The sequence below is a fragment of the Giraffa tippelskirchi genome, chromosome 7, assembly GCF_054371585.1.
Source record: "Giraffa tippelskirchi isolate mGirTip1 chromosome 7, T2T-mGirTip1v1.2.pri, whole genome shotgun sequence".
In the NCBI taxonomy this organism is placed as follows: Eukaryota; Metazoa; Chordata; class Mammalia; order Artiodactyla; family Giraffidae; genus Giraffa; species Giraffa tippelskirchi.
Window position 1 is genome coordinate 144,171,994 of NC_137281.1, and position 23,458 is coordinate 144,195,451.

The 23,458-nt window shown below is 43.8% G+C and overlaps 1 protein-coding gene and 1 long non-coding RNA gene across 6 annotated transcripts in view; one reads left to right on the forward strand and one right to left on the reverse strand.

Moving 5' to 3' along the window:
- Window positions 1–246: 246 nt before the first annotated feature.
- The window catches only part of DPF3 (double PHD fingers 3), a 279,584-nt gene continuing 256,372 nt past the window's right edge, over window positions 247–23,458 (reverse strand). For 2 of the 5 annotated variants that reach the window (XM_081508946.1, XM_081508942.1), the window contains 3 exons: window positions 10,591–10,703; window positions 3,528–3,609; window positions 247–2,987 (listed from right to left, as the gene is read on the reverse strand). In XM_081508946.1, the coding sequence (XP_081365072.1) occupies window positions 2,917–2,987; window positions 3,528–3,609; window positions 10,591–10,703 (266 nt within the window). In that variant the 3' untranslated portion in view covers window positions 247–2,916. Of the gene's footprint in view, window positions 2,988–3,225; window positions 3,370–3,527; window positions 3,610–6,798; window positions 10,704–23,458 lie in introns of those variants that run through there. The other 3 variants (XR_014059241.1, XM_081508945.1, XM_081508944.1) reach the window with 3 other exon arrangements.
- Window positions 14,706–21,499, forward strand: LOC145513249 (uncharacterized). The gene is made up of 3 exons (XR_014059244.1): window positions 14,706–14,942; window positions 15,209–15,317; window positions 21,236–21,499. It is a non-coding gene; the product is annotated as an uncharacterized LOC145513249 (long non-coding RNA).

Below are 23,458 nucleotides of genomic sequence, written 5' to 3' on the forward strand. Positions count from 1 at the left end.
GACCACAGGCAGACTGTTCCTTAAAACATAAACCCCCTTTTGTCAAAATGACGATTCCAAGAAGGCATCTAACCTTGGTGAACTCACATGAGAAAGTGGGTATGAAAATCATTTTGGGGTCCCTACCTGACAAGCCCAGCTCTCCAATGATGACTTATATAACATTATGCCTTTTAAGACTCCTGATATCACTGTGGAACAGTCAGGACACATATTATCTCCATTTCACAGATGAGGAAACTGAGGTTGAGACAATTAAGTGCTTTACCCAAGGTCACACAGCTACTCAGTGGCAGGGGTAAAACAAAAACCCTGAGCATCCATGTGTACCCCACGATTCCAGCTCATTTTCTGGGGCTCAAAGAAAGAGCAGCTGTTGACCAATACCTTCCTTTTTTCAATACAGAAGGTGATCAGTGTGACCATGATTTTTGCGTGCAGTACCCTGTAAGTGCCATCTCACCAGCCGGCTTTGCTGTCCCCATTTTCCAGATGTGAAAACTGAGTCTCCAAAGAAGAGATTGGGCCCATCCTGCAGGGAGTGAAACTGAAAAGGGAATCCTGGGCCTTCCTGATGTTCAGTGCAGAGTCCTGGCCACCCTCACCCTGTGGAAGGTTCCAGCACCCTCTTTGGTCTACGAGACTCAATCACACCTCACAGCTTCTGTGGCAGCCAGTGTGCCTGGAGAAAGAACATAGTGCCATCCCCCCCCACCCATCAAGTGTGTTGAGGTGGGGAACACTCTCCAAAGAGGGTCTGTCACATGCAGGGTCACTGTTTTGGTTTCAGATTTGCTTTTTTAAGCTTTTAAGCCGTTTGCTGCTTTTGCGAACAGCTTGACGACTTTTTTCCTAAAATTAAATCAAAGTGATTTTTCAAAACCAATAACCAGCCTTTGAGGATGCCCACTTTGGGTTTTGTGGGAGGACAGAGAGCCAGGGCCGTTAGGGGAGGAAATCTGGCCCTCCAATGTGAGCCTCTCGGGTAAACGGATGATGGTGTGACCACACGGCAGCTTCCCAAACCCTCCCTGGGCCTCCAGAATCCAAAACGGGTGCACCAACCAACAGGGGGAAGGAAATCCCTCCAGAGGAAGATGGAAATCCCATCTGGTCGGCCCTTTAAACGAGATCATTATGTCCCTGTGTAACTCCCTCTGAGGCCACAGGCCCCTGCAAGAGACTGACCTCCACCTCTGGCCACAGGTCACCCTGCAGAGGACCCAAGAGAGACCCACACAGCTTGGCTCCTCGCCAGGCTGCCCCGGGTCCACTGGCCAAGAGCAGTTAGCTGGGAAGGAGGGCTCTTGCCAAGTCCTGGCGTGAAGGCCGCAGTCGGGCAGAGGTAGCCCAAGTGGCTGGAGCCTCCAGGCCTCCGGAGGGCTTTTTTCAGGAGCTGAAGGTCTAAAAATAACCTGGGCCTTTGTTGTAAGCAGCCGGAACCACAGAGATGGAGCTGATTTCAAGGAAGCTGAGCACGTGTGAGGGTCCAGCTCACCGAGACCTGCCCTTTGGGCAAATGATTTTTCCAGAAATGAGTCAGTTATTGTGTGCTGCTACCGTCGCCACTGCTGCGGAGATTCAAAGGTAGCCCGGCCTGCTCCAGCCCACAGGGCTGACTTCCAACACAGACTTCTCGGAATCTGAGCGCCTCCCCACCTCTTTCTTCTCGACACATTTTTTTTTTTCAAAGGGAGACTCCAGCATGGACTGGGGACTTCAGAGACAAGAGCAGCCCTCGAGCTGAAGGTTCTGCGTGATGGTCGCCCTGGTCATAAATAATCACACCATCCCAGTTATTTGTTTAGGGAATCATCATTTCTCCCCCATCCTGAAATTCCCAGAGTCGGGTCTCAGCAGACAATGGCAAACGTACACGATGCAGAAGGAAGGAATTACTCAGGAAAAGGGATCCGTGGTGTCACGTCAATACTGAAGGGTTTCTCAGAGCTGCAGTCCTCGGGACCAACATTCAGATTCTTGACCCGGCAGCCTTCACTCACCTTCCCGGTTCTTGGTCCACCAGGGAAAGCTCCAGACCCAGACCGAGTGGAAGGCAGAGTCTTGACCTCTTCAGAGCTCTGCCCACACTGTGGCCTGTCTCTCCTGAAGTATGCCCCAGCTCTGACAATCTGGTCCCTTGCAAAGCCATTCCTGACAGCAAATACTGACTGGCTGTGACAGGGGCTTAGAATTACCTTCACAGCGTTTCCGCCCACCTCTCATGGCCTCCCCCTCCCTCCCCAGCCCCGTCTAGAGACCCACCCCTGGCTGTGGACATCACTGGATATCTGCTGGGGGTGCAGAAAGCAGCAAAAAGTTCCTCTTCAAAGAGACGGAGGTACCAGGAGGGATTTCAGGGCTTCACCATCTAGATGGCCTCCAGGTCCCAAGTCTAGAAGTTTCCAGGGAGGTTTGTAATAAATAAAAACTTCTCCACAGACTTTTGTTCCTCTGCTGACTTCGGGATGAAAAGACAAAGCTGAGGGCAGGGAGGCTGTGTGAAGGTTTCTTGGAACACCATAGATAATACGAAACACCGAACCACACAGGAGTGACTGATGGGTCAAAATGGGACCTTAAAACAGGGAACCAGTGAGAGGGCCGTGGTGCTAGGATAAATGTGAGGGAGGGTCCACAGGGCTGTGGCTGGGGTCATTCTTCAAAAGTTTACCATCTTTCTGGCAGAAACAAGGGGTGGGGGGCTGGCTGAAGAATGGAAACCTGCATGTAGGAGGTAAGCAGACACCTCGCCCCTTGATGCCCTGTGTCCACGTGCTCTGTGGTTACTGACTGACGTTCCTCCTTACAGTTGGTCTGTCTGGATATACGGGAGTAGGGGCTTGATCGGGTTTGAACTGGGCTCTGCTTCAGCCTCTCCAGTGACAAGTCACCTTCTATGTGTGACCAGGGACCCTAGGCCTGGCAGCCGAAGGCTGAGGCTTTTTCTTTGAGCAGTTCCCAGCATAAGTGGCAGCTCCAGCTCCCTACAAGAAACAAGATGACATTACAAGCAGCCCCTTCCCAAGCCTCAAGCCCCACCCCTCGGCCCTAAACTTTTTATCAGCCCCATTTTATTTTGACTTTCATGATCCAGAGACCGAGTCCCAGTTCCGAAAACATGCTGAAGTCTGTTGCTCAGCAGAATAACGCTGCTCAGAAAATATTAAGTGCACAGAGATGATTGGCTGAGCAGCAGTGAAGACCCTGCTTCCTTGGTTGTACCTCTTAACCAGCATCACCGGCTCTGGACAAGTTTCCCCTAGAAACTCACACCTCTCCCATCATCTCAGTCATAGGCCTGGGAAACATCTCCTTGGCCTTCAAGCTGGAATTTCAACCGGTTGAACTGGGCCTTAGTTGCATGATCTGTAAAACGAGAGTGGTCATACCTACCTTGAAAGGTTATGACAATTAAATGAGACAAGATATGTGAAGCTCTTAGCACAAGGCCTGCACTTTTAAGTGAGGGCTCAGGAAGTGGTAGAAGTAGCTGCTGTTGTTATTGGTGACCTCATCATTATTACCTTCTGGGGGCTCAGCCACGGGGGGATTTAAACAGTACATGTGGTAGCCACGGTCACAGTCATCGCAAAAGAGTAGCTGGTCCTGGTGGAACACAGCATAGAAGAAGAAGAAGAAATATGGAATTATTTAGGTTAATTATTTTTTCTGGCCCCCACTGACCTATGCCACCAGCTTATTTCCATCAATCAACCTCCCTGGATACCTGTTTCCCAGTCCCATTTGGAGTCCTCACTTCCCTCTGAACATGCCATGTGCTTTGTCCACACCTGGAATTCCCCCATCTGTCTTCTGAACTATGCAAACCCTACTCCCACGTAAATGTTCTGCTCAAATCATTCTTCCTCCAAGAAGCCCCCCTAGCCCACCATCTCACATCCAAGCCTAAAGGGATTCTTCATGCTTCTGAACTCATATCACCAACAATTCTGCCTCCACAAGGGTAGAAAATTAATTTAATGCATTTCTGTATTCCTCAGGATAATTGCCTAGTGAATAGAAAGTACTCTAAATGTTTGCAAATCTTAACTGAATTGCTCTGGACCTCACTCTTTCCATTTATGAAATGGGCAGCATGCTTGCTTGTAACATCCATGACACCTCAGAACCTTTTCAGGGTTTCATTACTACAGAAATGCAAGTGATATTATGCCACCTGTCAGCTCCTAAAAGCCTCCTTGGAGGCTGGAGGTTGGAGCCCAGATGAGAATAGGCCTTTCTGGCACTGTGGTTAACTTCCAAGGACACAGTTGACACCTTTGCTCCTGTAGTTCTCTCTGTTTGGAGGCTCTCCCAGTCCCTGGCCCCTTCTCTTCTGGACTATTCCCTAACCACTCTTCAAGTCTTCAAACACTTCAGTGCTACAAAAACTTCACTAATCTACTCAAATGGAAGTTCTCTGACCCCTCTTGCATTCTCATGTACTTTCTCTTTCTTATGACATTCAATTGCACTTTACTTTATGCTGCCAAGCCTGGCATGTGGTAGACATCTGCACACAGTCCATTTGGAACACGGCTCTTTTGTCCACGCCTGCAGAGGTTGCACAGCCTTTGGGGCAGACCTTGTCTTACTCATCTCCACATCTCCTTCAGAACTTCCTTGTGCATAGGAGCTACTCAGTAAGTGTTTGTGACCTGGTCTGCATTCTCCAGGTTCAGCCCTGTTCTATTCAGTTATCTTTGGGTCTGCTTTGATGGCTTATAAGACGTCTGCAGAGTTTTGTATCAAATCTCACCTTGGCTTTCACCAGTTTAGAAATCCTGGAAAAAGTATAGAAGTTGGAAACCCCTGTGAGCAAGCAGTGAGGCAGGAGAGACCATGAAAGATCTCTTTTTTTATCATGCTAAGACCTGTCAATAGGACACAATGGGAAGCTTTCAAAGGGTTAGCAACAGAGGAGTGACATGGTTAGACTTGCAATTTAGAAAGTTCTCACTAGCTACTGTATCAGAATAGATGCCCAGGTGGAGAGAGATTGGTTCTTGAGGCCGGAAGACCACTTAGGAGGCTACTGTAGTCATCCAGGTAAGAGATAACTTACGATGATGGTTTGAACTAGGGTTATGGGCTGGGGGAGAGAAAAGAGGTCTGCTTCCATTTGAGAGTCATTGATTAGCTGTAGAGAGTGAAAAGGAAGAAATCAAGGGTGTCTCCTAGGTTGTGGTCTTGGTCAGCAAGCCAGATGATGTAGCCATCCATTAAGCCATGAGCAGAGGAGCAGGCCTGTGGGAAGCAGAAGGCAACCTCAGCTATAAACATGTCCTGTAGATCTACAGATCACCTGGTGAGGACGCCCTGAAGGCAGCTGGAGATCAGGAGAGAGGCCTGAGCATGAGATATGGGTTAGGGAGTCTTTGGTGATGAGATGGCAATGAAGGTCCTGGGAGAAGAAGCCCAGAGTATGTGAAAGCAGATGTTCTTGAACTTGTGCTCATGGAGGGGTGTCCATGAACTCCTTGAAATTAAATGAACAATTTTGCATACAAGTCCAAATGTACATTTTTCTAAGGAAAAAGTAAATCCATAGCTTTCTTTGAATTTTCTGAAAAACCAAGAACTCAAAAAAGTTACTGAGGAGAAGATCAAGAATAGAGGCTTGGGGAACACCAAAGTTAAGGACAGGCAGACAAAACAGAGGCTAAGAAGCAGCAGTCAGAAATGCAGGATGAAAATGAAAATGGTATGGTCTATTTCAAGGGTTACACCATTATTGTCAGAACTCAAGTAAGCTAAATTACAATATGATTTAGGGATGATATGAGGAGAAACAAGTTAGAAGAGGGACAGGAAACAGGGAGAGATGTGAGAAACAATATTACTAATATCTGGAATACATTGACAACTCCTACTTAAATAAGAAGACAGGAGATCCTGGTTTAGACTTTCTCAGAGGGAAACCAAGGTATCTGTGGGTTTAAATGTATCATTCATGGGTTGATAATTGTCTAGCACCATGATCTCTTCTTTTCCATTTGCTTCTCAGATAACTGCCTGCCAGTATTACCAAAAAAAGAGAAAAAAAACCAAAAAACAGCGCATCCTATCCCCCACGAGAAGCACAATTTAAGGGTTTCTTACTCCTAAGTATTTAAGAACCAGAATTCACCTATGGCTACAGTTCCAGTAGAACGGGAATCCTTTTCTGGGATGTACATTCCCACTCACTCTGACAATAACCAATCTTTCTAGTTTCTTATTTATCCTTCTTCTATTTCTCTTACACAATTAAAAAAGATATATTTTCTTATCCTTTCTTACAAAAATGGCCACGTACTACAGATATTTTTACTTTGCTTTTTTATTTAACAACATATCCTGGAAATCACTCCATATTGATTCATAAAGATGATCTTGTGTTGTTGCTGTTGTTGTTTGTGCCATCCTTTATTCACCCATACTGTGTATGAGCATTTAGGTCATTTCTAATATTTTGCAGTTATAAACAATGTGATCATGAAGAACCTTATGCGTATGTATTTCCACAGTGTTATGGGTGTATCTTTAGGATAGGATAGGTGAGACAGCTGAGTCTAAAGGTAAGTGCACAGTGGTTGTGTTAGGTATTGGTACAACAAAGGGTTGTACCACTTTGTTTTCCTGCTGACAATGCATAAGGGTGCCAGCTTTCCCGCAACTTCATCAACAGAATACACTGTCATACTTTTTTCCCCTAATTTTATGGGTAAGAAAGGATATCTCAATTCTGTTTATAGTTAAATTTCTTTAATTATGCATGTGTTCAAACCATTTTTTCCCACATGTGTAAGGGCCATTTTTATATCTTTTGTGAACTATCTTTCACATTTTTCATTTTCTATCAAGTTTATGATCCTTTGTCCTTCAAACTTTGAGGGTTCTTTATTATATTATACACTGCCACCTTTATCTGCAGTATATGCTGCAAATATTTTCTCCCAGTTTGTCAGTTGTCTTTTTAGTTTATTGTGTTCTTTACTATGCAGATGTTTATGTGGTCAGATTTGTCAACATTTTCTTTTATTCCTACCGAATTCTGAATCACAGAAAATCTTACCTTATATTTAGATTAGAGAAGAATTTACCCATGTTTTCTTCTGGTACTAATGTGGTTTTACTTTTTTGTTTGTTTGTTTGTTTTTTTATAAATTTATTTATTTTAGTTGGGGGCTAATTACTTTACAACATTGTAATAGTTTTTGCCATACATGACATGAATCAGCCATGGGTTTACATGTGTTCCCCCTCCTGGACCCCCCACCCACCTCCCTCCCCATCCCATCCCTCTGGGTCATCCCATTGCCCCAGCCCTGAGCCCTTGTCTCATGCATCGAACATGGAATGGTGTTCTGTTTCACATATGATAATATACATGTTTCAATGCTATTCTCCCAGAACGTCCCACCCTCACCTTCTCCCTCAGAGTCCATAAAATTGTTCTTTGCATCTGTGTCTCTTATTCTGTCTCGCATATAGGGTTATCGTTACCATCTTTCAAATTCCATATATATGCATTAGTATACTGTATTGTTGTTTTTCTTTCTGGCTTACTTCACTCTGTATAATGGGCTCCAGTTTCATCCATCTCAGTAGAAACAATTCAAATGTATTTTTTTTAATGGCTGAGTAATATTCCATTGTGTATATGTACCACAGCTTCCTTATCCATTCGTCTGCTGATGGACATCTAGGTTGCTTCCATGTCTTGGCTATTGTAAACAGTGTTGCGATGAACATTGGGGTACATGTGTCTCTTTCAATTCTGGTTTCCTCGGTGTATATGCCCAGCAGTGGGATTGCTGGGTCATATGGCAGTTCTATTCCCAGTTTTTTAAGGAATCTCCACACTGTTCTCCATAGTGGCTGTACTAGTTTGCATTCCCACCAACAGTGTAAGAGGGTTCCCTTTTCTCCACACCCTCTCCAGCATTATATCCCCAGTTCACATGAAGACCGTTCTCCTGTATTACATGAGATATGGACCTAAGTTTATCTTTTCCCAAATGGTTACCCTATGGTCCCAGTACCATTCATGAAAATGTCTATCTTTGATCCAATAATTTTAGATACAACCTTTGTGGGTGTGTGTTAGTGTTAACCGCTCAGTTGTGTCTGGCTCTTTGCAACCCCATGGACTGTAGCTCGCCAGGCTCCTCTGTCCATGGGATTCTCCAGGCAAGAATACTGGAGTGGGTTGCCATGCCCTTCTCTAGTAGGTATTCCCAACCCAGGGATCAAACCTGGATCTTCCACACTGCAAGCAGATTCTTTACCGTCTGAGGTACGGGGAAGATTAACCTTTTGCTTACACTAAATGTCCATAGGTAATTGGGTTGATCTGTGGATTTTCTATTCCATTCCATTGGTCTTTTTGTCTATACTGTTTTAATTTCAGAGGCATTATACTATGTTTTAATGTCTGGTAGGGCTAGACTCCCTTCATAGTCTGTTGTCTTTCAGTCTTTCATTGGCTAATCTTGCATTTTTTCCATATGAATTTTAGTATCAACTTGTCTAGTTCCATTAAAAAGCATGTCAGTTAATTTATTGGGTTTCAATCAAATTTATAAATTAACTTAGGAAGAACTGAAGTCTTTACAATTTGAGTCATTCTATCCAAGATCATTCTATGTCTTCATTTGTTCAAATATATTTCTATGTCTTTTCAAGAGCATTTAAAATTTTTCCTTATTTAGGTCTTATGTACTCACAGCTAAGTTTATTTCTAAATATTTCTCCTTTTTTTGCTATTGTAAGTGGAGCTTCTCTACCATAATGTCTTCTAACTGGTTATTATTTGTGCATATGAGGGCTATTAATTTCTGTATGATAATTTTATATATTGCTACTTTTAATGTTTGAGTTAGCTTTATTGTTGATTCTCTAGACCTTCCCAGATACACTATCATAGTTTATGAAATAGAGAAAAACTTTCTCATTTGTTACAATTCTTATACTTGTTATCTCTTACCTAGTTGCATTAGCTAATACCTCCAGAGTAATGAGTAGTAATAGCATTAGTGGGCATCCTTACCTGGTTCCTAATCTTAGAAATGCCTCTAGCATTTCTCTATTAAACAAGATAAAGGCTTTAATTCTAAGATATAAAAAATTTATCATGTTAAGAAAGTATCCCACAATTTCTATTTTCTTGAGTGTTTTGATCATGAATAGGTGTTGAATACACTCCCTTATTTTGAAAACTGATGAAGGAAAAGAATCAAGTATTTATCCTGCTTTTTCTAAATAACCTATAGCTGAGGGTAACCAAATACAAGGCTTGGAAAGTTTCTCTTTGTAGAATTACTCCAGCTATTAAACAAAGAAGAAGAAATCATAGATTAAGAATATCACTATTTACAATCCCTAATAAAATAGTCAATGTCTGAAGATCACCAACAGTTGCTACCTTCACAAAAAGAGAGATACCAGGTATTACGTACCTCCTGATGAAAGTATACACCACTGTTTATTAAGTAATCTTATTATTTTTATATACTAAAGAGGCAGAGAAAAAGAGAGAGAGCCTGGATCTGATCAAGCTTCTAGCTCTAAGCACCATCATACAAGAAATACAAGAGACAGAAGAAAATGTCAAACGCGACCATAGGGATGCAGTCAGTAAAATAAAATCACGGGAAACTCTATTGAACAAATAAACTGATTTCTTTAACAAAAAATCAAGGGGGGAAAAAAGAGCAAAATGAAGGGAAACCCTATGTATTAAAAGAAACTTTAAAGACATACCAATTAATTGGCAATGCATGGCCTTATTTGAATCCCAATTCAAATAAACCATAATAAAAACATTTAGAAACAATTTAAGATAATTAAGGCAATATTTAAGACAATCAAGGCAATAGAAATATTGACTGGATGTTTGATTATATTAAGTAATTGTTGATTTCTTAAATCTATGTTAATATTTTGGTTATTTTTGTTAAAAAGTAAATCCTTATGTTTTCAACTTGTTAAAATACATTCACAATCTTTTAAAAAGTAGTCTTTATCTTTTTAAGATATGTATGGAATATTGTCAGGTACAATGATATTATGACTAGGAGTATAATTTCATGCAAAAGAGGTGGCAACATTTACAATACAAGAGTGGACATGTACTGATCATTGTTGAAGCTGGTGATGGGGTACACAAGTCTCATTATTTTCTCTATCTTTGTATATGTTTGAAATTGTCCATAAAAGTGTTTTTTTTTAATTCTGCATTTATTATACTTAATATTTAAACCAAATGAGATGACACATTCCAGAATGTAGTGTAAAAAGCCAAGCACATCCCAACAGTAAGCGATGGGCACCATTGTCTACCACTGACCCCTTGAGGGCTGAAAGCCAGCAAGGCAATCTCCAGCCATCACCTCCTGCACCTGTCTCTAGCGGCACAAAGAGTAGCCAAGGTCATTGTAGCACAAGGGTCCCAAGGGTCCTCAAGGCAAAAGTCAAGGGGGGAAGGGTCCTGATGGATATTTTCCCCAGGAGTCCAATGATGAGAATCCCACTTTCCTCTCCATCCTCAAAGGACTCCCAGCTCCTTGGATTTCCCCTCCCACGTGGGAAACCCACACTCACATCATTCTCCGAGGTCCCACAGAGGATGCAGGACTTGCATTCTATGCACTGCCACTTGTAGGTCTTGACAGCCTCGGTCATGTTCAGAGTGAACTGCAGGCAGGTGGGGTGACCTGGAGGAAGCAGAAACGGCAGCATTAAGGCCAGAGGACCTAACCTGTCACCCCTCAACATCACAACATTATGCCCGACTTGGAGGGAGGGAAGGGTAGCAGGGGTTGAGAAGCAAACTGGGGTCCTGGATGGGGCCCTACCTTCCCTCTTCACCACCACCCACAGTTACAGCAGATCAATGCCCAAAGAGAGGAGTGGGTATTAACCCTTTGCTGGGGAGAGATGTCATCCAAGTCCTCCTGCCCTAAGAGCCATATTCCCCCAGAGGTGTAACCAGTTGATGAGGACAGAAAGTGGTGATCAGAGAGAATGAGAAAGGAAATCACACAGCACAAGGCAACGCTATGAGAGTCAGCAACATCATCTCCCCAGCATCAGTTGTGGTGGGAGCAACATAAGAGCTATTTGGAGTTGATCCTTCTGACCTGCAGAGTTGTTCATGCTTCCCCTGTTCATGCAGGGGAAGAGACCAGAGAGAGCATGTGAGGCTCCCGTGGACAGAGCCCAGGGGCACTGGAAGGCTCTGCACTGCCACCTAAAGTGTCCCTCCATGCCCACGACCAGGGGACCAGCAGAAGTCAACACCCTGCACAGGAACAGGAGGGAGGCTGGAGAAGTAGGGCATCATTGCAAGGATGTCCAGTTCTGTCCTGAACTCTTCTCTCCATCCCAAATATCACGTTGGCCAAGCCAATAGCAAGAACAGGGAGGGACATTAATGTGACCTTAGAGCACCCAGCCCCAGTGGTCCAACACCAGAGGCTTGGCCTGCAGCGCTGGGCTATACCTTCAGCTACAGCTCACCCAAAAGGCAGAGGCCAGCAGCGAGAGAACAACTATGAGCCACAGAATGTGAAACCTTTGACCTTCTGTTTGACAGGGACAGGAAACTTGGACAAGGTCCCCAGGTCACTCAGGGCTGTGAATCAGAAGGCAGAGCACTCAGGGTGAAGCCTGTTACTGACACTGTCTCAAAGAATGGACAGTTTTGCCTGTTGCTGGGGGTTCACCCTTCTCCAGAGCTCCCAACTCTGCCAAATCCACCATACCGTGCATTGCTTGGCCTCTATCACATGAGGGATTGTGAGCTTCCAAAGAAGAGTATAGATGGGCCTCCAGTTAGAGGCAGTTCTACCAACCCAGTGTCCCGCACAGAGAGTCAAGATCCACATGGTACCACCACTCCTTGGCAAAGTCACAACTCAGCAGGAGACCCCCATTTCCTCTTTTCCATATCCTCACAAAGCTGGTTCCATCATGGTCCTTTGGGGGAAATTCTGTCCATTCAGTCAACAGATAAACCCTTCAGATCTGGGGCTCCAGCAACGCACACCACACCAAGCTATCTCTGAGAGTGAGAGTGGGGACTCATGCTGAGGGAGCTGGGGACACTTCACCAACAGAAGGTGGGAGCACTGAGGAAAGGAGGGGCCTAAAAGCTTTTCTAGGACTTCTCAGAAGCCATCCAAGGTAGAAACCCATTGCTCTGAACTGATAACTTTCTCAAAGTGACACCATACCAGTGACCCAGGGGAGAGAGAAGCCTTACATTAAAAGCTTGGATGAACATCCAGCTGATGTTCCTGACAGCATCTCAAATATCTAAGAACACTAGCCGGGGTTGTTCCCTATCCCGATCTCTCACACAGAGTACCGAGATGGGAATAGGAGAGAAAACACCAGCTTGAGATTCTGAACGGTCTGCACCATAGATGCCTACATTCTTAGACAGGACACCCAGGAAGTTTGACGATTAATTCATGGAGCAGATACCTAGATTAGCAGGTTGGCATTGCCCAGTTCTACAGCCTCAGTGTACACCCAGCCACACACAGCCAGCTTATAGTAACTGTTCATGAGCAAGGATTTATTGGACATCTGCTAGAACAGTCATGGTCCCAGACAAAAGAGAGACACTGGTGAGCAAGACCACACACCGCCCCCCACCCACCTCCAGATGCTTCTAGTCTGGTCAGAGAAAACTCAAATTAATAAACTACACACATGCCTATTTACCTACAGCTGTGTGATAAATGCCATGAAGGAAAACCATAATTGGCAATGAAAAACCACAGGCGGATCGTATCTAGCCTGAGATGTCAAGGAAACGTTCTCTGAGAAAGATCTTGCAGTTGATACCTGGCAGATGAGGAGGTTAGCTGGATGGGTGAGGGAGAGGCTTCCATGTGTGGAGGATGGTGCATGGAGGGGCAGGGCACTGAGCAGTGGAGGAACTTGGCCAATTCAAAGGAAGGGAAAAGCCAGTAGGCAGAGGCTCAGCAAGCAAAGGAGGAGGGGAGGTGGGTGAGAAGCACCCAGAGAGGAGCTAGAGCCAGGTTACCCGGGCACGTTATATCCCTCATTAAGGATTTGGGGCTTTAAAATCATTAAAGCCTTTTGGGCAAGGCAGTGACTAGATTACTCTGTGTGTTTTTCTAAGATTATTAGCTTTTTCATTTTTTAAAAATTGTATTGGAGCACCGTTGTTTTACAGTGTTGTGTTAGTTTCTGCTGTACAGTAAAGTGAATCAGCTATATGTTTACATATATCCCCTGTTTTGGATTTAAAAGAGCATTCTTTCAGCAAGAGGGAAACTTTGGATGGTGTAGCAATTGTGAATCTTGATTGCAGTGGTAGTTATGTATGTGATAAGATTGCCTAGAACAATACACATACATGCATAAACACATGTGTGTGAATATAAAACCAGCAACACAGATATGCAGGTCTGTGATTGCTTGGCTGTCAGTCACCTAGTTCATAGTGTACTGTGGAGCATAGTGTACTACTGGTTCACAGTGTACTTACATACCTATAGAAGGTCTATGGGTATGTAAAATGTTATCATTGGGGGAAACTGAGTGAAGGGTGCATGGGACCTCTCAGTAATCTATTTTATAACTTTCTATGTAGTTATAATTATTTCAAAGTAAAAAGTCAAAAAGATCTTTTTAAATAAGGAAAACACACCAAAAAATTGTCATCAAAAAGGAGGGAAGGAAAGGGAGGGAGAAAGGAAAGAGCTGCTGTCAAAGGAAAAAATTGGGGGTGGAGGCAACGGGAATATAAAGATGTAAGACTTGTTGCCAGGAAACTAGTTTGAAGACAGATGCTGCTGGCAGGAGAAAGGCAAGCATGATGAAGGTGAAGATTTGAGAAGTATTAAAGAAATCATTGGCAGGACCTGACCATGATTTGAAGTTTCAGAGTGGGGGAAAGAGAGATGATGAGAAGTAGTCTCAAGATTCCGACCTAAGAAAGGAGGTGGGCTGCAGTGAAACTTACACAGATGAGGAAGACTATGGAAAGCATAGAAGGACCAAATGGAGGAGAGAAGCACTCTGTTTTGAGCAGGTTGAATTTGGAAAGTCTGTGAGATTTGGGGTGGAAACATCAAGTGGATGAGGTCAAATATAGGGGTTTAGAGCTCAAAAGAGAAGTACAGACTAAACATACAAATTTAGGAGTTTTTGCTAAATGGGTGTGTTAATCGCTCGGTTGTGTCCAACTCTTTGAGACCCCATGGACTGTAACCCACCAGGCTCCTCTGTCCATAGGATTCTGCAGGCAAGAATACTGGAGTGGGTAGCCATTCCCTTCTCCAGGGGATCTTCCCAACTCAGGGATTGAACCCAGGTCCCCTGCATTGCAGGCAGATTCTTTATCATCTGAGCCACCAGGGAAGTTTTGCTAAATAGGCAGTCATTGAAACCATGAGCATAGATGAAATTATCTCAGAAAAGAGAAAAGAAGAGGAAAGAAGAGAGAAAAAGGTCTAGGACTGAGTTTTACAGAACTGTTTGAAGATCAAAAGAAAGAACCAACAGAGGAAATTGGAAGGAGGCCAGAGAGAGGTAAGACCACAGTGCCCCAGAGGAGGAGAGCATGGTCGGTCGGCTGTGTTGACTGCCAAGGTTCGTGGGTTTGTCGTTGTTCAGTAAGGACCCTGAGTGAAGGCATGTTGCCAGAGCAGAGCAGAAGCCGTGCTACTAATAATAACACCCTGAGCAGTGCCGCCTTCCCTGGGAAGGAAGGTCAGCACATTCCAGAGCGTGACCTGGAGCCCCACAGTCTGCTGGACGCCCCCAAGGCTGGGCAGTGGGGTGGGGGGTGCAAGCTTCAGGCAGCCGACCCCACTCCACAAGTATCTACTAAATGCCAACTCTGTTCAAGACCTCTGCAACCGCTGTGCTGAGCTCTGAAGACATTTTCTAGAAGAGCTTTGGACCAGTGAACAGTAAGTAGCAAGTGGGCTTGAGAAACTCCTGTTGGAGGTCCACCCTCCTCCCCCCCCCCGAAAAAAATCCCATGGGCTTTCTCTGTGTTCCTGTTTTGAGACAGTCACTAGCCTCCTTGCAAAGACTTTAAACTCAAAGAAAGGGAACAAAGCTCACACAGCCTCCACCCCAAGTAAAATTCGAGGCTCAGAGTCTGGTGGGCTACAGTCCGTGGGGTTGCAGAGAGTCGGACATGACTGAGTGACTAACACCTTTTCACTTTCAGAATTGCTTCAGCTCTGCCTGCAGAGCTCCTTCACTCAGAACTCAGACTCGAGTGGGAGAGGAAAGGCAATGATGCAACTTCTCAGCCCGGGAGGGTGAGACACAAAGAGGTAAGTCACCCAAGCTGCCGTTAGCAGGAGCAAACGCTACACCCAGAACTAGGTTCTGCTTTCTGTGCCACCAGAACAGTTGCCTGTCTGTGCCTGTCTCTACAAACTGGAGAAGGCATCTCCTTGATAAAACTACAAGGATAAGACTTCTCAACTACCATGGAAATGACTGGAATAATGCACACTGTTGGACAAAACAAAAATTTTTGAGGAAAACTACCAGAAGCCCATACCTAAGTTTGACTACTAGAATTCCTTATTTAGGTGAGGACAAATTTCTAAAATCTTTAGAAGTAAGTGGGTAATAGTCTTTCCAATCCAAAGTGATAGTCGCTCAGTCGTGTCTGACTCTTTGTGAACCCATGGACCATCGAATTCTCCAGGCCAGAATAATGGAGTGGGTAGCCTTTCCCTTCTCCAGGGGATCTTCCCAATCCAGGGATCGAACGCAGGTCTCCCACATTGCAGGCGGATTCTTTACCAGCTGAGCCACAAGGGAAGCCCTCAGTCATGTCCAACTCCTTACAACCTGATGGCCTGTAGCCTGCCAGGCTCCTCTGTCCTTGGAATTCTCCAGGCCAGAATACTGGAGTGGGTAGCCTTTCCCTTCTCCAGGGGATCTTCCCAACCCAGGGATCGAACCTGGGTCTCCTGCATTGCAGACGGATTCTTTACCAGTTGAGCCACCAGGGAAGCCCTTCCAATTCAAAGGTGGCACAAAATAGAGGCACACTGGCAATAAAGCAATTTATGGTCACTCACTACTTAAAGATTTCTGTCCTTATCTCTTTCGTAAAGTTAACAATCACTCTTTAATGTGCTTGGTTGGAGATCTGAGTTTTCCATATTTCCAGTTTTCTTAAAGCAAGGAATATCTGCATTGCTATTTAAATATCCTAGTGGAGTGAAGTCGCAGAGTCAGACATGACTGAACATGCATGTGCGTCCTAGTGGAGTGAAGGGGTAACATCCCTTCCCAGGTCCCCTGGGTGAGATGATTCAACGGGACATTTATAAAATTCCAATTACCAAAATGGATTTAGAAAGTGGGGTGGTATGCATAAATCATCTTAGCCAGATCATTAAAAACAAGGCCCTTCCTAAGTGTTCCTCCAAACTGGTTCTATCAGGAGGGTTCAATAAATCTGCCCGCTTGTTTACTTGGTCCAGCAGTGAACTTGGCATGAAGAGACATTCTAAATCCAGCCCTGTGCTGTGCAAGTCACTTCAGTCATGTCTAACTCTTTGCGACCTCATAGGCTGTAGCCGGTCAGGCTCCTCTGTCCATGGGATTCTCCAGGCAAGAATACTGGAGTGGGTTGCCATGCCCTCCTCTAGAGGATCTTCCTGACCCAAGGATCAAAGCTGCATTTCTTATATCTCCTGCATTGGCAGGTGGCTTCTTTACCACTAGTGCCGCCTGGGAAACCCTACCACCTTCCAAAACGGACCTCAATCTTCCCTACAAGCTAAAACAGAAAATGTAACCCCTGGCCACCATATCCAGAGACCTAGCTTCTGGACAGGGGTTTTAGACAACGGAGATTTGGCTTCAGGGTGCTATTTCAGCAGCTGGGAAGAAAACAGAAACCAGTGGGGTGTGAGAAGTTTCTCAGAAAGAAGACTGTTCATGAGGTTGGTATGTACGAAATTACAATCTCCCTAACTCAGGGGAAAAAAGAAGGCAGGCGAGACTGTCATGCAGAGTGAAGTAAGTCAGAAAGAGAAAAACAAATACTGTATACTAATGCTATGTGTGGAATCTAAGAAAAAAGGTATAGATTATCTTATTTGCGAAACAGAAATAGACACACAGACATAGAGAACAAATTTATGGATACAAAGAGGGGAAAGAAGAAGTGGGATGAATGGGAGATTGGGATTGACTTACATACACTATTGATACTATGTATAAAGCAGATAATTAATGAGAACCAACAGCGTGGCTCAGGGAACTCGACTGTGTTCTGCGGTGACCTAAATGGGAAGGAAGTCCAAAACGGAGGGGATGTATGTATATGTATAGGTGAGTCACTTTGCTGTAGAAACTAATACAACATTGTAAAGCAACTGTACTCCAATAAAAAGTAATTTTTTAAAAGAGAGAGAGAAGGCAGGCATCTGAAAGCAAGAAATGCCCCCTTGCCCCCTGAAGGACACGTCTCATTTCTTTCCAGAGTCCATGTGCATAGACGCGGAGAACGTTCCAGGGACAGTGAACAGGAGTTGTGGTATTTGAGTGAGAAGGCACACAGACAAATAACCAGGCAAAAGCAGTTTTAGTTTTATATTCACAGCTGCCTACTTCCACACATGCTCATAGACAGCTACCCACACAAATGGATATTTGCAACATTTTAGGGGTAAAAATATCTAAATATACCTTGTTGATTGAGTTCATATTACAATTGTGACTTAGACACTAAGAGAAGTTACCAGTCAGTGTCACTCTATAGGTGCTCAGCACAGTGAGAAACACAGTTCATTTTCAACAAACCCTGGGCAAAAAGAAATCTACAAATTACTATGACATGTGTCTCTTATATTATGATCCTTATTAAAAGAGTTTTTTTATTCATTATTGCCAATATTTAATTTGGACTAGGCTAAGCCACATCACTGATTAAATTAGAGTTCCAGGAAAAAAAATTATCTCGCCAGGTATTTGCTGAAAACATAAATAAAACAGATACAAATAACTGTGGAAGTAGCGTGGTCTATTATTTATTCATTGTGAAATTATAAACATCCAATTATATTTTATTACCTTATTTATCAATGTTGAACTCTTAAAAACTAATTTCTCAGGAAAGGAAAACCTAAATATCCCTGGTTCTTAGGCAAGTAACTGCAAAATTCAAATTTGTGCTCCTCTGTCTCAATACCTGGTTTATAGAAATCGTATTATGTAAAATATGTAGGATCAATTCCAATCTGAAATAGCACCAAAAACAAGTCTCCATAAGCATTCATTAGAAAATAATTTGGCTCAAATTTCTAGCAGTTCTCTATACGCACACACACATACAAGTTCTAATATTTACATATTGCAAAAATACATAAGAAGCTTCAGCTATAAAGAATTCATGCACAGTGCAGTCACATCTGAATCATCCATGCTAAAGAGTAATTTGAGGAGAAAAAAACATTACTAGCTCACCTTGGGAAACCATCTCACTCCATCAGACCCATTCATTTTCCCTTATTCTCGCTCTCTTTCTCTCCTTCCCTGTCTCTCTGTCTCTGTCTCTCCTTTTCTCTCTTTCTCTCCTTCTCTTTCAATCCCCCTCCACTTTGAGACCCAGTTTGTCAAGAGGAGGGAATGAGGCTCTGAGTCTTTATACTTAGTCTGTAAAGGGGGATGGAGACCAATTCTGAGCCATCAAGAATTCAAACTTTGTGCACCTGTATTGTGACAAGTTTTACCCAGGCACTGCTTCCCCATATAGATTATTTCTCCAGCCCTTCTTTGTAAACCTTCTGCAATGGTCTCAGGCTCGCCTCTCATCTACCCCAGATATTACTTCTAACACTAGGACATCTACAAATCGATGACCACAATAGCATTCCAGAGATATCTGCATGGCTCCCTTTTTCTCATCATTTTGATGTCCTTCACAAGGATGAAGAGGAGAAAGAGAGTAGAAAGGATAAGACCGAAGTAACAAAAACACACTCAAAATAAATGATGGTGTATGCCATGGCTACCTTTTGCTGGGCTAAAACACTACCATCAGCAAGTTCAACCCATCTTAGAGGTCTGCTTATCCTCTCTCAAAGCTGTCAAACTCAAGGCACACAGGTGCCACACAGGAGGCAAGCCATAGGGATTGTAACTTCAATCATTGTCATCAATAATCATAGAAAACATATTCATGCAAGAACATTAGGAGCACTTTTAATGGGCTAAACCACTAAGGGCTTCATGGTGTCATTCTCAAATGGCCCTAGAAATTCCCCCAAGTTTTCATGGTCAAGTGTGGTCCGAGTAGTCTCATCTATAAACCTGCAGTTGGTCTTTGTAAAGCAAAATCAGGGGGTGGGTCAGCCTTGACCTGGCTTTATATAACTTACCTGACTGGCCCAGGTTAGGATCAAGGCACCAGAAAGATGTCAAGAACCACAGTAATGATCCAAATGCCTCTAATTAGTCACTGCAGCTGAGGACCAAGGATAATTTATTCATTTGCTCATTCTTTCAACAGTATTTGTTGACTAAATAAATGTGGCAGACACTCTTCTAGGCACTGAAGATACAGCAGTGGGAAAATCAAAACCTGCCCTCATGGAGCAAGTACCACAATTTGAGATATGATGCAGCATCTGAGTCCCTGAGACAAGTCACTTTGCCTCTAGCACATTAGTTTTCCAACATATTAATGAAAGGATAGGACTCTACTATCCACGAAGCTGTGACTCTGCCTATGCCACCCATCAACACTATTTTTAGAGATACTCTTGATCCAAATTTTGTCCATCTGGTTGGACAAAACAAGCCTTCTAAAGTTTGCCAGCTGATACGCAGAGTGAAAGAAACTAAGAAGGAAATTTAAATAATCAGTTAGTTCTGCTAGAATTTCTGGCAATTCTTCCACTGAAATAGCCCACTCCTAGACCAATACCATGACAAAACACACAAGAAATCTAGACACTGAAAATGGTCAACTTTTCATTAATTATACCACCCAACCGATGCAATAAGTTGGGCCTGTACAAATGAACTGCCAGTGAATCTGCAGGCAGCAGAGGCCTTGGAAAAGGTCTCATCCATGAGCAATACTAGATCTTGGTTGAGCTGGTTGTGTAACAGTGGGCAGATATTTCCAGGCAGGGAATGGAAGAAGAGAGTAACCAACATGAGGAATTCAGGTTGACTCTCCTTCTAAATCTTTAGCTGGAACTGTAGATTGTAGGTAATTATCTGCCAAAGTGATGCTTGTCCCACAGCAGTGTGCGGAGGCCAGCCTGGATCATCCTCCAGAGCCCAACATCAATTTCCGCTGTGAATCTCTGACATTGGCTGTGCAGTTCAGACCTCTCTGGACATCATGTGCATCCAGCCATGGGCCCTGGCTAAAGATTCTGAACTTTCTTTGGAAAAGTAAACCTGAAGAAGAAATTGTTGTACAGAGTGGAGATCCTAAAATCTTCCTGGAGGATTTTATGGCATCACTGATGGTAGTAGCAGAAAAGAGCAGTGATTAATCAACATCTTGATTGTCTGTGATCCTCCAACTGCTGATCTTCCATGAATCAGAAGATGGATTCATGGGTGGTCTAAGTTTTTGAGTTATCTAAGGAAATTTGAGATGGTATTCCATTTTTTTCTTTCAAAAATATTTCAGATCTGTTCCAAGTCAAAAGAAAAATGATGCTTTCTTGCTTTTCCAGCCTTTTCTATGTGAGATCGGCAAGCAAGACCGGCAAGCAAACGTAGACATACCTAGAAATAGAAGACTTAGAGTGTGTCCATGACACTTAAACACTTTGTCTTACATTTTATTTTTTGAACCATTTTTCAGTCTAATTTTGAGGGTTCTTCTGATTTAGCAGTTCACTTCATTGTGATGAGATTTGTATAGAAAAATAGTTCTACTAAATCTGACCAAATTCACTGAGTACTGACACCTTCCAGGAACTGTACTAGGTGCTGAAGTTTCAAAAATGAATGAGGCATGGAGCCTGCCTTGAGGAGCTCAGGTTAGGGAGATATGACAGGCAGTCTCTGAGATGACTATCAGCAATCTCACTTTCCTGGTCTTCATAAGCATATGTAATTCTCTCTCCTTGAGTGTGGGTTGGACTTACTGATTCACCTCTAGCAAGTATAATATGACCAAAGTGATAGGATATCACTCCTAATATTAAGTTTCATCTTTAACACTCTATCTTGTGCTTTCTCACTCATTTGCTCTTAGGGAAGTCAGCTGCTGTGTTGTGAGACATCCTTGAAGAGGTTTCAGTAAAATAACCTTGGAGGAAATGAATCCTGCCAAAAACCATGTGAGTGAGCTTAGAGCTGGATCCTCTCCCAGTTAAGCCTTCAGATGAGACTATAGCCCTGGATGACAATTTGACTGCAGCTTCACAAGAGACCTTTATCCAAAGGCACTCAGCTTAAACTACACCTAGATTTCTAACCCAGACTATGAGATAATAAATGTTTATGTTTTCAGCTGTTACATTTCAGAGTAATTTGTTATACAGCACCAGATAACTATTATAAGTTTTATATATATATGGCTATGTGCTATGCTGGGCTAAGTTGCTTCAGCTGTGTCCAACTCTTTGCGACCCTATGGACCATAGCCTGCCAGGCTCCTCTGTCCATGGGATTCTCTAGGCAAGTATACTGGAGTGGGTTTCCATGCCCTCCTCCAATCTTCCCGACCCAGGGATCAAACTTGTGTCTCTTAAGTCTCCTGCATTGGCAGACGGGTTCTTTACTGTTAGTGCCACTTGCTGCTGCTGCTGCTAAGTCGTTTCAGTCATGTCCGACTCTGTGTGACACCATAGCGGGCAGCCCACCAGGCTCCCCCGTCCCTGGGATTCTCCAGGCAAGAACACTGGAGTGGGTTGCCATTTCCTTCTCCAATGCACGAAAGTGAAAAGTGAAAGTGAAGTCACTCAGTTGTGTCCGACTCCTAGCGACCCCATGGACTGCAGCCTACCGGGCTCCTCTGTCCATGGGATTTTCCAGGCAAGAGTACTGGAGTGGGTCACCTGGGAAGCCCATTAATGACTATAATACAATTCAATAAGTACTATAATAGGGGAAGAAATAAAGTGCTTACAGAAGGAGTAGCAGTAAATAATGGGGCGCTTGGGGAATGTCACTGAGAGGAGGTAGCATTTAAGCTGGGCCTTGAAGGATGAATAGGAGTTTTCTAAGAAAAAGAATAAAGAGAATTACAAGGAGAGGAAATTGCAAGAAATTTAAACTGCATGGCTCATCCATGCAAAACAGAGTAGCTCAAGAGGAGCAGGGGAAAAGGGAAATGGCAAAAGATGATGCTAGCGAGATAACAGGAAAGATTGTGAAGGGTCCCTTATACAGATATACAAATCTGAATGTGACCCTGTAAGCAGTGAGAAATCCTCAGAGTTTTTTAAGCAGGGACCTGATTTGCTTGTACCCATGCTTTAGAGAAACCATGGGCTTCCCAGGTGGCATTAGTGGTAAAGAACAAGCCTGCCAATTCAGGAAACATAAGTGACACAGGTTCAATATCTGGGTTGGGAGGATCCCCTGGAGAAGGAAATGGCAACCTACTTCAGTTTTCTTGCCTGGAGAATCCCATGGACTGAAGCAACTTAGCACACATGGTTTAGAGAGATGATTCTGGTGGTAGGACAGAGGGTAGATATAGGGGAGACAGCTCCAGTCAAATATCCATTTATTCAAAAAGTTTTTATTGAACACTTACAATGTGCCAGGCACTATGGGAGGTGCCAAGCAGTGAGTAACACAAACAAAAGCTCCTACTCCTAGGCCGCTTATGTTCTAGTGGGGACACTAGCCCAGGAACAGCCTAGAAACAGTGCTGATAAATGTAGGAAACATTTGAGAGGTAGGATTAGTCAATAGGACATGATACCTGCCTAGATATGGGTGTGAACAAAAGGGAGAAGTAAAAAGTGACACTGAGATTCTTAGATTGGGACACAGAGTAAATGATAACCCTGTTAGCTGAGAAGGAGGCAGCAGGCTTGCAGAGAGTAACAATAGATTCAATGTTGGCATATTGTATTTGTTGTAACGAGATATTCAGTGGAGTTGTCCATGGGTGGGTGAGAAAATGCAGGGCTATACTCGGGAGAGAGGACCAGGCTGGAGGTATAGATTTAGGAATCATCAGACGTGGGTGGTAGACGAAGCCTTGGAACTTAGTGAGATACTCAGGGAGAGATTGTGCTGTGCTCAGTCACTTAGTCAGGTCCGACTCTGCGACCCCATGGACTGTAGCCCGCCAGGCTCCTCTGTCCATGGGGATTCTCCAGACAATAATACTGGAGTGGGTTGCCACGCCCTCTCCAGGGGATCTTCCCAACCCAGGGATCAAACCCAGGTCTCCTGCATTGCAGGTGGATTTGTTACCACCTGAGCTACCAGGGAAGCCCAAGAATACTGGAGTGGATAG